This window comes from Sardina pilchardus, chromosome 1 (genome assembly GCF_963854185.1).
Source record: "Sardina pilchardus chromosome 1, fSarPil1.1, whole genome shotgun sequence".
Taxonomy (NCBI): Eukaryota; Metazoa; Chordata; class Actinopteri; order Clupeiformes; family Clupeidae; genus Sardina; species Sardina pilchardus.
The window spans coordinates 27,903,134-27,918,010 of record NC_084994.1 but is presented as its reverse complement, the minus strand read 5'-3'; the positions used below and the strand labels follow the sequence as shown (position 1 = coordinate 27,918,010).

Here is a 14,877-nt window from a genome sequence, read left to right as displayed (position 1 = left end):
TACACCCAAATCTGAAAACCCTTAAAGCAACACTTTTCCTCTGTCGCACACACACCATTTGTTTATCCAGCAAATAACAGACCAGGTAGAATATGTTGCACGATTTTATGAAAGTGTGATGTAGCCTATTGCGACATCGAAGCAAGTCAAATTTGTAGTTTCTGATGTCTCATTTCATCGACACTACCCCACCTCGTAAAGTTACATAGTGTGGTTATAGCCGATAGAGGGACGCTAAGTGAAAGCAGAAGTGCCGTTCACCCTGTTACCAGTTGATGAACCGCTGAAATGATTTTGGAAACATTATTTTAAGGTAGGCTACGAAAAACTCTTAAGTGTTGCTTTAACAGGAGGGAACATGAAACTATAGCTGTCAGAGCTACGTGACTACGCACAGACTATGTGACATAATGAAAGCAGTTACTGTATAACCACAATCTTCCTGTGTGTGTGTGTGTGTGTGTGTGTGAGAGAGAGAGTGAGTGAGTGTGTTTGTTTGTGTGAAAGAGACTATACATCTTTGTCACTATTTATCTAGAATTATAAAACCTTCCTATTTGTGTGGAAACAGGCTGAACAGAGCTGTGTCTGTAAGCTACAGAGTGTAGTTTTTCATGATTATTTATTCATGACAAAACAGTTGCAAATCAACAAAACAAGCAGCTTAAAATAACTTTACATTTCGTCTTACAATCATTATGATATTTCATTTAGAAATATAATAGCCTATATTCCAGACTTTTCAAGGGCTTTCTTCTCCCTTGTGCCCCTAGCAAACAGTGCCCTGTGATCCCTGCATAAGCGTATAATATACCGGTTGTTAACACCCAAAAAGCTACTTCCAATACAATTATGCTATCACTTCTAACTCTAGGCTCTAGACTAGAGTCTAGGGACGGCTATATTTTGCCAAAAATCACTGAGACAGTAGCCTACCAACCAACACCTCTGGCTCAAGGACTAGTTAGACAGGAGGCGTAGCGTTTACTCACGTGATAAACGCGGAACAAGTGAAATCGAAAGTAGGCTATGTTAGATTTCTAGGGACATCGTATCAGGAACTGGTGTTCGGGCAAAAACATTTCTGACGTTGTATTTGGGGTAAGTAGCCTAGATAAAAGTGAGTGAAATGTAGGTTGTGATCGATTACAGAAGCGTGAATTGAGTTCTGTTTCGTGGCCTGTGATCATTTAGAGAGGGACACCACTCGGAGACGTCATGGATTTGTTCGTTGACTAGGCCTACATTTCATAACAGACCCTGACTTTAGCCTAATTGGCTAAATAGGTCTAAATAGCCTAGGAAATCATCTATCGTAGCCTATGGATCGATCGAAACGTAGCTTGCAGATAAAGTAGGCCTATAATTTGGGCTATTAGGCCTACACACGGGCAGGAAACGACCTACCTAACAAATTAACACGAATCTGCCAAGAATTAAGTTCTAGCCCTATCCTATGTCTGAAATAAGGCACCACGACATCTCGTAATGGGCATCACAGAAATCTTAAAAAATAACTTTTTTTTTTCCAAGGCTTAAAAGTAACCTGAAATTCGCCTCTTTCCTGTATCATAGTCAAATTCCGACAGGCTCCCCCTACTGTTAAAAAAATAGCCTAGGCTACACTTATCGAAGGCCTTCATTTGAAAGCACATATGGGGTGCCTTTCAACATGCCTCCTCGATCCTCGATGCCCGATCCTCGAGGGGCGTTCCCACTGATCTATAACCAACACTGGATAGACTATCCCATTGCTTCCCCCCCCCCATCATTCTTTATGTAGATCAGTGAGGATCGAGGCATCGAGGAGCGAGGGAGGACGTATAAACGCTGCATGAGAGGCACCCATTGCCTCACATCCCCTATTCCTTCCCCGGTCCTCGTTTCCACTGATCTAGATAAAGAATGATGGGGCGGCAACAATGGAATATTCTACCCAGTGCTAGATCAGTGGGAACGAGTCTGGAGGATCGAGGAGAGAGGTTGAGAGGCACCCATAGACTCACCTCACCTCACAGACAAAGTCAGAACACATCGTTCAGCAAACTGGCAAAAAAAGAAGTAGGTCTAGCCTACTACACAGGCTAGGTTATTAATTGTAGCAGTACAAGTAGTAATTGGAATGGTTTCATGTTTAAGTGTTCATATTGATTTACGTTATAGGCCAACGCTACCTCCTCTGTCAGTGGTTCCCTGGTCTCTATCAACATGTCTGCTATTGTTGGAGCGGAAATGGATCCACAGATCTGATTGGTCCGCATAGCTGCTAAAAGTAAGCACTTCATGAGGAGCCTCTCATCAGAAACATACATTTCTCTCTCTCTCTCTCTCTCTCTCTCTCTCTCTCTCTCTCTCTCTCTCTCTCTCTCTCTCTCTCTCTCTCTCTCTCTCTCTCTCTCTCTCTCTCTCTCTCTCTCTCTCTCTCTCTCTCTCTCTCTCTCTCTCTCTCTCTCTCTCTCTCTCTCTCTCTCTCTCTCTCTCTCTCTCTCTCTCTCTCTCTCTCTCTCTCTCTCTCTCTCTCTCTCTCTCTCTCTCTCTCTCTCTCTCCTTATTGATTGATTAGGATGGATTTCCCTCAAGAGGGTGAGGATGCTGTTGGTGGAAATCAGACAGGCAGAGCAGCATGTGCTGTGTCCAGCCACGTGTCCCTGAAGAATGAGGAGCCCGTCACTGATGGGCATCAGGGGGTCAGCACAGGAAGAGTGCTGTCTTATCCAAGGTGAGTTGTGTCCACTGATGGGCATCAGGGGGTCAGCACAGGTAGAGTGCTGTTTCATCCAAGGTGAGTTGTGTCCACTGATGGACATCAGGGGGTCAGCACAGGAAGAGTGCTGTCTTATCCAAGGTGAGTTGTGTCCACTGATGGGCATCAGGGGGTCAGCACAGGAAGAGTGCTGTCTTATCCAAGGTGAGTTGTGTCCACTGATGGACATCAGGGGGTCAGCACAGGAAGAGTGCTGTCTTATCCAAGGTGAGTTGTGTCCACTGATGGACATCAGGGGGTCAGCACAGGAAGAGTGCTGTCTTATCCAAGGTGAGTTGTGTCCACTGATGGGCATCAGGGGGTCAGCACAGGAAGAGTGCTGTCTTATCCAAGGTGAGTTGTTTCCACTGATGGGCATCAGGGGGTCAGCACAGGAAGAGTGCTGTCTTATCCAAGGTGAGTTGTTTCCACTGATGGGCATCAGGGGGTCAGCACAGGGGGGACCACAGTCTGGTCTAAAGTGAGATTTTAGCTTTTGTATCCATACACCAAAGTGGACGTGTGTGTGTGCGTGCGTGCGTGCGTTTGAAGCAGAGGGTAAATAGACATGCTATTTTTCATCAGTATACTGTAGATGTGTCTGCTCAATCTATTACTGTATGTATTTTGTCTGCTTGTGTATCCAGACCACAGACACACAGACCAGTGTCTCCAGTGCCCAGCGGTGTGTCCATGAAGAGTGACCAGTCCATGGATCCTCCTCTTAGACTCAGCAGGGGACCACAGTCTGATCCAAAGTGAGATTTTAGCCTTTGTATCCATACACCAGAGTGGACGTGTGCATGTGCGTGTGCGCGCGTGTCAGGGATGGAAATTAACTTTTTTGTCCACCTGCCACAGTGGCAGGTAGATTTTAAAATCTACCAGCCTCTCAACATTTTTACCAGCCAATATACTGTACCTTCAACCGTTCCATATATTATACTGCCAAGATGTAACGGTATGAACATTTAACCCCACGGTTATAGTGACCAAAATTATCACGGTGTTCAGTATTATCGTGGTACTGATAGGTCTACACAAGCTGAAATAGTTTTTAGAAAAAGTGTTACTGTGTCTATTACATTACACAAATATGGGCAAAACCTTTTTGCCTTAACCCTCTAACCGCCCAAGGCGCAGTACGGCGACAAGCAACGTCACTGATTAAAACAGACGGTAGATCCGAGTAGGGTGACAAATCTCCTTTGTACTCTCCACCACTAGTTGGCAGACATCCAGAGCTTCGATGCAAGCCCAAACTTGAGTAACAAAGTTTTCAGGAAGTACCTCTATTACTCGCGAGAAACACAAGAAGAAGACGCATTTCCTGTTTATAACGCGGGAGTAAAATGCGCGGTCGCGGTGGACATATTGAAGCAGAAAAACGTCAAATGTTAAAAAACAAACTGATGTGTTATGAAGTCTTGGGTCTGCCATTCACCTACTCTGATTCTGGAGGAGAATATCTGCCTTTTGGAGATTATGATCGGTCGTCCATTTGCAGTGACAGTGAAGATGCGTCTGTGAATGAAGGTGCGTCTTTGCATGTGTACGTCAGTGTCTGCCTGCAGCAATATTGGCCAGAGGGTTCAAATAAGCATGGTGTGCTAGGTGCCAGTGATAATCATGATGATAGTGTCTGTAATTGACATGGTACAGACAGCAGGGCAAGTAAAAATAGGGCTCTGGAGAACTACAAAGTCACCCGCGATAGGAACTGATTTGACCAGGCTACTTTATTGTATAGTAACATAGGGATTGTGGTAATACTAATAGTTTACTATTGTTGGTTTACATGTGACTGTGGTCCTGTTCGTTTGTTATGTAGGAGAAATTACAAAAATCAAAGTAAAACGGCTCAAATGTGTTCAACAACTAGTATTTACTAAAAGGTGCATAATTTGACGTTATTGCCATCCTGTTACGTCATTATATGCAAATTAGATGAGTAAATTGACCCCCTTCATAAACTTTAGTTCATACTCAATGATTTTCACATTTACAATAGGACTTTATCTCTGACCACTTTCAAGCCATGGCCTTTTGAAATTTTTATGCAAAAATCCAAAAAAAACCCGGACGGTTAGATAAGCGGGATACAGATCATTCAGAGCAGTGGCAATCCTAGTCTCTGCTCAACCCTCCCCACACACAGAAAATGCCTTGTCTTGTTGCTATTTCATATTTGAATTCATACACTTTATATATTTTTTGTTAACAATTTATAGCATTTTAGGATCTGCATAATAACTCAAAATATTCAGTAATTTGAATACTTCATATTGATTACACTTGTCTTTAATGATATTACAGGGGTGGTGTGTAGGTGTAATTGAGTGCCTGTCACTTTAAGAAGTACGTGAGCATAATTAGGTTTCATTCGGTTTTAGTCACGCATAGTTGAAGGATACATGTTTTCATTAAATAACATGAATGTTACTAAAACTAAAGGTAAGGAAAATATCTCTGGCGTCATAGAAAAGATAAGTGTCTTGCAATGTTAACTTCTATGATTTAGGTAGGTTACCATGGTATGGCATTGTGAGTTGTCCCGTTCACTTTTTACTTGGTCATGTTTAATTGGCTGGGTGCTTAACTTAGGTACCATGACTCGGAGGTATATCTGTTAAATATATCCAAAGTATTTCCTACCTAACCGTATTAACCAGTACCCTCGTTGTAAATGCAGTCAGTGGTTGTAGGCTATCTAGCTGCAACCTTAACTGGAAGAGTTGGCTAGGCTCTTATGGCTACTGACGCAATTATGAGAGCCAACCTTCTAAGGCGCTCCGTCCCAGAATATTTGTTGTGATCGTCATGTCCATGCTATCTATCGATGTTGAGGATATTAATACAAGGCGTGTGTTCTTATCTCTGTGGCAACTGCTAAATATTCTGATGAAATAAACAACTTGAAGTAGAAGTAGGCTAGTTGCTTACCCGCCACAGTGGCGGGTGTGTTGACATATTTCACCCGCCAGCGCGCAAAACTACACGCATTTGGCGGGTGGCTAATTTCCATCCCGTGTGTGTGTGTGTGTGTGTGTGTGTGTGTGTGTTTGAAACGGGGTAAATAGACATGCTATTTTTCATCAGTATACTGTAGATGTGTCTGCTCAATCTATTATGTATTCTGTCTCCTTGTGTATCCAGACCACAGACACACAGACCAGTGTCTCCAGTGCCCAGCTGTGTGTCCATGAAGAGTGACCAGTCCATGGATCCTCCTCTCAGACTCAGCAGGGGACCACAGTCTGATCCAAAGTGAGAATTTAGCTTTTGTATCCATATGCAAGAGTAGACATGTGTGTTTGTGTGTGTGTATATGTGTGTGTGTGTGTGTGTGTGTGTGTCAGGGATGGAAATTAACTTTTTTGTCCACCTGCCACTGTGGCAGGTAGATTTTAAAATCTACCAGCCACTCAACATTTTTACCAGCCAATATGTATTCAACCGTTCCATACATTATACTGCCAAGTAGAGATGTAACGGTATGAAAATTTAACCCCACGGTTACAGTGACCAAAATTATCACGGTTTTCGGTATTATCGCGGTATTGTGTTCAATAAGAAAGCACTGATAGGCCTACACAAGATGAAATAGTTTTTAAAAAGTGTGACCGTGTCTATTACATTACAAAAATATAGGCAAAACCTTACTGCCTTAAGCTGGATACAGATCATTCAGAGCAGTGGCAATCCTAGTCTCTGCTCAACCTGCTCAGAAAATGGCTTGTCTTTTTTCTATCTCATATTTGAATTCATACACTTTATGCATAATTAATAATTATGAATTAATAATTACTGCATAATTACTCAAAATACTTCATATTGATTACAATTGTCTTTAATGATAGGCTATTACAGGGGTGGTGTGTAGGTCTAATTGAGTGCCTGTCACTTTAAGAAGTACGTGAACATAATTAGGTTTCATTCGGTTTTAGGAAAATCATGCATAGTTCAAGGATACATGCTTTCATTAAATAACGTGAATGTTCAAAAAAAACTAAGAAGGTAAGGAAAATATTTCTGGCGTCATAGAAAAGATAAGTGTCTTGCAATGTTAACTTCTATGATTTAGGTAGGCTAGGTTACCGTGGTATATGGCATTGTGAGTTGTCCCGTTCACTTTTTCCTTGATCATGTTTAATTGGCTGGGTGCTTAACTTAGGCATGACTCGGAGTTTGGTATTTCTGTTATTATATATCCAATGTATTTCCTACCTAAAAGTATTAACCGGTAGCCTCGTTGTAAATGTATACAGTCAATGGTTGTAGGCTGTCTAGCTGCCACGTTAACTGGAAGAGTAGGCTAGGCTCTGACGCAGTGATGAGAGCCAACATTCCGGCGCTCCGTTCCAGAATGTTTGTTGTGCTCGTCATGTCCATCGATGTTGAGGATATTGATACAAGGCGTGTGTTCTTATCTCTGTTAAGAACACACGCCTAATATTCTGATGAAATAAACAACTTGAAGTAGAAGTAGTTGCTTACCCGCCACAGTGGCGGGTGTGCTGACATATTTCACCCGCCAATGCGCAAAACTACACGCATTTGGCGGGTGGCGGGTGGCTAATTTCCATCCCTGGTGTGTGTGTGTGTGTGTGTTGGAAGCAGAGTGAGAGTGTGTTGGAAGCAGTATGTGTGTGTGTGTTTGCGCATGCGCACAGTTAGTCCCATACTAGGTCTGAGCACTTGTGTTCAGTACCTCCTCCGTTAGTACTTTGAATGCATTTAGCAGGCAAGGAAGAGTGTTTGTAGTTGAGTCTGTGTGTGTGTGTGTGTGTGTGTGTGTGTGTGTGTGTGTGTGTTGGAAGCAGAGTGAGAGTGTGTTGGAAGCAGTATGTGTGTGTGTGTTTGCGCATGCGCACAGTTAGTCCCATACTAGGTCTGAGCACTTGTGTTCAGTACCTCCTCCGTTAGTACTTTGAATGCATTTAGCAGGCAAGGAAGAGTGTTTGTAGTTGAGTCTGCCCGTGTGTGTGTGTGTGTGTGTGTCTGTGTGTCTGTGTGTCTGTGTGTCTGTGTGTCTGTGTGTCTGTGTGTCTGTGTGTCTGTGTGTCTGTGTGTCTGTGTGTCTGTGTGTCTGTGTGTCTGTGTGTCTGTGTGTCTGTCTGTGTGTCTGTGTGTCTGTGTGTCTGTGTGTGGTGTGTGTGGTGTGTGTGTGTCTGTGTGTGTGTGTGTCTGTGTGTGTGAAGCAGAGTGATAGTGTGTTTGATGCAGTGTGTATTTGAAGCAGAGTGAGTGTGTGTTTGAACCTGAGGGAGCATGTGTTTGAAGTAAGGTGTTTGTGTGTTTGTTTGAAGCAGAGGGTAAGTAGACATGCTATTTTTTGTTAGTATTGTGTAGATGTGTCAGCTCAATCTATTATGTATTCTGTCTCCTTGTGTATCCAGACCACAGACACACAGACCAGTGTCTCCAGTGCCCAGCTGTGTGTCCATTAAGAGTGACCAGTCCATGGATCCTCCTCTCAGACTCAGCAGGGGACCACAGTCTGGTTCAAAGTGAGAATTTAGCTTTTGTATCCATATGCAAGAGTAGACATGTGTGTTTGTGTGTGTGTGTGTGTGTGTGTGTGTGTGTTGGAAGCAGAGTGAGAGTGTGTTGGAAGCAGTATGTGTGTGTGTGTTTGCGCATGCGCACAGTTAGTCCCATACTAGGTCTGAGCACTTGTGTTCAGTACCTCCTCCGTTAGTACTTTGAATGCATTTAGCAGGCAAGGAAGAGTGTTTGTAGTTGAGTCTGCCCGTGTGTGTGTGTGTATGTGTGTGTGTGTGTGTGTGTGTGTGTGTGTGTGTGTTGTGTGTGTTGTGTGTGTGTGAAGCAGAGTGATAGTGTTTGGTCCAAAACAATGTTCAAAAGTCCAGTGTAGATGCTGTTAGTGTTACGCGCTTACTTGGTTTGTATGATGGCAGGGAGAGGGCATGCGAGTCATCGAGATGGTAGGCAAGGTAGTAGACCGGCAGGCAGGCAGACAGGCAGGCAAGAGGGCAGGCAAGCAGGCAGGCGGGCAAGCAGGCAGGCAGGCAAGAAGGGCAGGCAGACAAGCAGGCCAGAGGACAGGGAAAGGGAGGCATGCAGGCAGCAGGGGGGAAGGTAGCAATAATCCAATAATAGTCCAGACAAAGTATCAAAAGGATATTCCAAAAAGGGCTCTTGAATGTCCAAAGTTTAAGCTATAAGGTGACAAAGTTTCTAATAATTAAGTGCAAGCTTTAAGCGTTTAAGCGGTAAAAAACTGTTTGTCTACAGCATATTTCCATTGTCTAACTAAGACTGACTAAGACCACATGGAAGACGCCATTTTGACAGGTGAACAGGTGACCTGACAGCCTGAGACCATGTCAAAATAAAAGCTCCTCACGAAGAGTCAGCAAAAAGCAAACTAGGAGTGTTTTTTAATTCATAGGGCAATTTGGCTCCTACAGATAGTGTGTTTGATGCAGTGTGCATTTGAAGCAGAGTGAGTGTGTGTTTGAACCTGAGGGAGCATGTGTTTGAAGTAAGGTGTTTTTGTGTTTGTTTGAAGCAGAGGGTAAGTAGACATGCTATTTTTCATCAGTATACTGTAGATGTGTCTGCTCAATCTATTATGTATTCTGTCTCCTTGTGTATCCAGACCACAGACACACAGACCAGTGTCTCCAGTGCCCAGCTGTGTGTCCATGAAGAGTGACCAGTCCATGGATCCTCCTCTCAGACTCAGCAGGGGACCACAGTCTGGTCCAAAGTGAGAATTTAGCTTTTGTATCCATATGCAAGAGTAGACGTGTGTGTGTGTGTGTGTGTGTGTGTGTGTGTGTGTGTGTGTGTGTGTGTTGGAAGCAGAGTGAGAGTGTGTTGGAAGCAGTATGTGTGTGTGTGTTTGCGCATGCGCACAGTTAGTCCCATACTAGGTCTGAGCACTTGTGTTCAGTACCTCCTCCGTTAGTACTTTGAATGCATTTAGCAGGCAAGGAAGAGTGTTTGTAGTTGAGTCTGTGTGTGTGTGTGTGTGTGTGTGTGTGTGTGTGTGTGTGTGTGTGTGTGTGTGTGTGTGTGTGTGTGTGTGTGTGTGTGTGTGTGTGTGTGTGTGTGTGTGTGTGTGTGTGTGTCTGTGTGTCTGTGTGTCTGTGTGTGTGTGTGTGTGTGTGTGTGTGTCTGTGTGTGTGGTGTGTCTGTGTGTGTGTCTGTGTCTGTGTCTGTGTCTGTGTGTGTGTCTGTGTGTGTGTGTGTGTGTCTGTCTGTGTGTGTGTGTGTGAAGCAGAGTGATAGTGTGTTTGATGCAGTGTGTATTTGAAGCAGAGTGAGTGTGTGTTTGAACCTGAGGGAGCATGTGTTTGAAGTAAGGTGTTTGTGTGTTTGTTTGAAGCAGAGGGTAAGTAGACATGCTATTTTTCATCAGTATACTGTAGATGTGTCTGCTCAATCTATTATGTATTCTGTCTCCTTGTCCAGACCACAGACACACAGACCAGTGTCTCCAGTGCCCAGCTGTGTGTCCATGAAGAGTGACCAGTCCATGGATCCTCCTCTCAGACTCAGCAGGGGACCACAGTCTGGTCCAAAGTGAGAATTTAGCTTTTGTATCCATATGCAAGAGTAGACATGTGTGTTTGTGTGTGTGTGTGTGTGTGTGTGTGTGTGTGTGTGTGTTGGAAGCAGAGTGAGAGTGTGTTGGAAGCAGTATGTGTGTGTGTGTTTGCGCATGCGCACAGTTAGTCCCATACTAGGTCTGAGCACTTGTGTTCAGTACCTCCTCCGTTAGTACTTTGAATGCATTTAGCAGGCAAGGAAGAGTGTTTGTAGTTGAGTCTGCCCGTGTGTGTGTGTGTGTGTGTGTGTGTGTGTTGTGTGTGTTGTGTGTGTGTGAAGCAGAGTGATAGTGTTTGGTCCAAAACAATGTTCAAAAGTCCTGTGTAGATGCTGTTAGTGTTACGCGCTTACTTGGTTTGTATGATGGCAGGGAGAGGGCATGCGAGTCATCGAGATGGTAGGCAAGGTAGTAGACCGGCAGGCAGGCAGACAGGCAGGCAAGAGGGCAGGCAAGCAGGCAGGCGGGCAAGCAGGCAGGCAGGCAGGCAGGCAGGCAAGAAGGGCAGGCAGACAAGCAGGCCAGAGGACAGGGAAAGGGAGGCATGCAGGCAGCAGGGGGGAAGGTAGCAATAATCCAATAATAGTCCAGACAAAGTATCAAAAGGATATTCCAAAAAGGGTTCTTGAATGTCCAAAGTTTAAGCTATAAGGTGACAAAGTTTCTAATAATTAAGTGCAAGCTTTAAGCGTTTAAGCGGTAAAAAACTGTTTGTCTACAGCATATTTCCATTGTCTAACTAAGACTGACTAAGACCACATGGAAGACGCCATTTTGACAGGTGAACAGGTGACCTGACAGCCTGAGACCATGTCAAAATAAAAGCTCCTCACGAAGAGTCAGCAAAAAGCAAACTAGGAGTGTTTTTTAATTCATAGGGCAATTTGGCTCCTACAGATAGTGTGTTTGATGCAGTGTGCATTTGAAGCAGAGTGAGTGTGTGTTTGAACCTGAGGGAGCATGTGTTTGAAGTAAGGTGTTTGTGTGTTTGTTTGAAGCAGAGGGTAAGTAGACATGCTATTTTTCATCAGTATACTGTAGATGTGTCTGCTCAATCTATTATGTATTCTGTCTCCTTGTGTATCCAGACCACAGACACACAGACCAGTGTCTCCAGTGCCCAGCTGTGTGTCCATGAAGAGTGACCAGTCCATGGATCCTCCTCTCAGACTCAGCAGGGGACCACAGTCTGGTCCAAAGTGAGAATTTAGCTTTTGTATCCATATGCAAGAGTAGACATGTGTGTTTGTGTGTGTGTGTGTGTGTGTGTGTGTGTGTGTGTGTGTGTGTGTGTGTGTGTGTGTGTGTGTGTGTGTGTGTGTGTGTGTGTGTGTGTGTGTGTGTGTGTGTGTTGGAAGCAGAGTGAGAGTGTGTTGGAAGCAGTATGTGTGTGTGTGTTTGCGCATGCGCACAGTTAGTCCCATACTAGGTCTGAGCACTTGTGTTCAGTACCTCCTCCGTTAGTACTTTGAATGCATTTAGCAGGCAAGGAAGAGTGTTTGTAGTTGAGTCTGCCCGTGTGTGTGTGTGTGTGTGTGTGTGTGTGTGTGTGTGTTTGTGTGTGTGTGTGTGTGTGTGTTGTGTGTGTGTGTGTGTGAAGCAGAGTGATAGTGTGTTTGATGCAGTGTGTATTTGAAGCAGAGTGAGTGTGTGTTTGAACCTGAGGGAGCATGTGTTTGAAGTAAGGTGTTTGTGTGTTTGTTTGAAGCAGAGGGTAAGTAGACATGCTATTTTTTGTTAGTATTGTGTAGATGTGTCTGCTCAATCTATTATGTATTCTGTCTCCTTGTGTATCCAGACCACAGACACACAGACCAGTGTCTCCAGTGCCCAGCTGTGTGTCCATTAAGAGTGACCAGTCCATGGATCCTCCTCTCAGACTCAGCAGGGGACCACAGTCTGGTCCAAAGTGAGAATTTAGCTTTAGTGTGTGTTTGCGCATGCGCACAGTTAGTCTCATACTAGGTCTACTAGGAGTACTTGTGTTCAGTACCTCTTCCGTTAGTACTTTGAATGCATTTAGCAGGCAAGGAAGAGTGTTTGTACAGTAGTTGAGTCTGCCCTTAAATGTGTATGTGTGTGTGTGTGTGTGTTTGAAGCAGAGTGAGAGTGTGTTTGATGCAGGGTGTATTTGAAGCAGAGTGAGTGTGTGTTTGAACCTGAGTGAGCATGTGTTTGAAGTAAGGTGTTTGTGTGCAGGGGTGTATCAAGCTTTCCAAAAGTGGGGGTATTCTGGGATGGGGAAGCAAAACTATCGTTACAAATCACTACCAATTAAAACTTCAGGAATTTCTACATTTTATATACCTCTAGGCCTACAGGATGAAAATAAAACCAGAGGTACTGTCAATGACTATAGTGGGTATACTAATAGTGTTCTATGACAGAGATGTCAGTATTGCAGCCTACATTGGATATACGCAAACCCGAGAACTTTATAGGCCCTATGGTAGCCTATAACCCAAGAGGTCATAGGGTGTGTATATCATGCATATCATCATGCATACCACATCAACTACTGTGTATCAGTAGCCTACAGCCCTGTAAGTCAGTGTAGTATAGAATTAGTTTGACCACATTTGATGTTCTATATTATGTTCTACCAAGACCTAGCCTACATTACAGTAGACGTTACTTGAGAATGGCCGTTTCCCTCACGCGTTGCCTGATTCACGCTCAGCGTAAAATGTATTACAGCTGTATTACAACTTACCGCCACGAGGTGGCAGTACAGTCCGCTGTAGCATTGCTGCGGTGTGATTGATACTGTAGCCCAGTTCTACTCATTCAATAGGCGGCCAGGAAGCAACCTCTAAGTGGCCCAGCCCACATAGTTTTAACTGAAATGTAAGCTAGAGAAAAATATATTTTGCGAGCTTTTGGAAATGCCAACAGAAATCCCTATTAGCCTAGTCACCTACAGACTGCAACACTACAACTCTTTTATTGTTTTGTTTTTTTCGGGTGTTTTTAAATTCAGCCTGGCACGCTGAAAATGTTCGCAAGGCTCTGCACTTCGAAAAAGACGAGCATGAACTAACAAACTATTTGTCATAGGCCTAGTTCAAAATTGCCATTAACACAAGCAGCAGATTAAAATAACACTTATGTTTCATTCGAGAGTTTGACAACGGTGAGGATGATAAGCACTATGCAAACAAATGTTATTGAGTTAGACTGCCTCTCCGTAATCTGGGTGTCCGTAATCTGACTTCCTCAATCCTCATGAATGTAATTCTGTTATTTCTCTTTGGATAGCTATCTACTGTATCTATCCAATGGCGTCAGTTTGGTTTTCAGGGGACAAAAACGCTATTTTACAGCTTGGTTTGATAAGTGCTGGGGACATACATTTTATATGATCTTAACGATGTTGAGGGCTGTTGCGTTTCTGACTCTGCTGCGCCGTTGCCGCCAGAACCAGTTTTAAACGCACAGGCCTACTAGGCTATATTTAGGTTACTTTATCAGCTTCGTACTTAAATGGCTCATTCCGAGGAGAATGAAGGCTATCATGTCCTCAGGACTCGGCTCGCCCCCCCCCCCCCCCCCAGAGTGATGCTGAAATCGCATAGGCCTACCGAAAATGTAGGCTTTAGACTTACTTTCTCGGGGGGCAGAGACATTTTTCAATGTGGTCTAGGCCCTCTATGAAATACAGTAGCCAAAGCATAAATCTTTTAATCGTAGTTCCATGGGCTATTCGAAATTGCGCTCTGATCAGCGGAGGACGGGAGCCGTAATATTGGTCGTTTATCGAAGAACAGTAGCCTACCATGCATTACCATTGTCTTTGATATTTCAGTGCATGGTTTTGACTAGTTTAACAGTTGCCAAAAATATAAGGGATTCAGTCAGTCGAGTTTATTTGATATTCGCGGCATACACTTGAAACGCACGATCAAAACTTCTGACATGCATACTGACGACTGTCCCTTAGAGCCTAATGCTCTGTCAATCTCAGACTCACAAAATTAAGGAAGCAAGTAAAATGCAAGATGCACGGGAAGTAGGAGTATGAATGATGTAGCCTACGTTTCTTAATGATTGTCGAAATGTTTCTTTCGGGGGAAACACGTCCGGCATGGTCCAGCAACATATCGTTATAGTCATTCATTCACCACATGATAAAATGCAGTCTACTGTAGCTTGACGTACAGTAGCCAACGGTAGGCCTATGCCTATCTCTGAATCAACATGAACATGAGTAGCCTGCCTTATTTTGCGTAGCTATAGGTCTAGTCAATGGTGAAAATGAATCACCGCTCACTGTCCTATCGCCTTGTCAAGCGTAGCCATGTATTAAAGACATTTTATTTTCAGTTGTCAAAAGTGATGGGGACAAAATCTGTGATAACAAAAAGTGTTAAAATGACGCAGTCACATTTTTAACCCCTGAAAAAAAAAAAATAGTTTGTGCGGTTTGAAAAATATGCGCGGTCTGAAAAATCTGTTGCGCGGCCACTTCGACTGGCCTGCGCGGCCGCGTGCGCGCAGCTTAGAGGGAACATTGCAAGCGGGGCTCCAGTAGTTACAAGGGAATGTGGTGGTCCCT

The 14,877-nt window shown here is 43.9% G+C and overlaps 1 protein-coding gene across 2 annotated transcripts in view; it reads left to right on the top strand.

The window, feature by feature from the left end:
- The first annotated feature begins 1,004 nt into the window (after window positions 1–1,004).
- Window positions 1,005–14,877, top strand: part of LOC134087248 (uncharacterized) — a 42,154-nt gene continuing 28,281 nt past the window's right edge. Inside the window, exons 1-10 of one of the 2 annotated variants that reach the window (XM_062540632.1) lie at window positions 1,005–1,101; window positions 2,164–2,272; window positions 2,564–2,719; window positions 3,391–3,501; window positions 5,900–6,010; window positions 8,143–8,253; window positions 9,369–9,479; window positions 10,187–10,297; window positions 11,411–11,521; window positions 12,121–12,231. In XM_062540632.1, coding sequence (XP_062396616.1) covers window positions 2,565–2,719; window positions 3,391–3,501; window positions 5,900–6,010; window positions 8,143–8,253; window positions 9,369–9,479; window positions 10,187–10,297; window positions 11,411–11,521; window positions 12,121–12,231 — 932 coding nt within the window. In that variant the 5' untranslated portion in view covers window positions 1,005–1,101; window positions 2,164–2,272; window position 2,564. Of the gene's footprint in view, window positions 1,102–2,163; window positions 2,273–2,563; window positions 2,761–2,823; window positions 3,502–5,899; window positions 6,011–8,142; window positions 8,254–9,368; window positions 9,480–10,186; window positions 10,298–11,410; window positions 11,522–12,120; window positions 12,232–14,877 lie in introns of those variants that run through there. The other variant, XM_062540642.1, reaches the window with a different exon arrangement.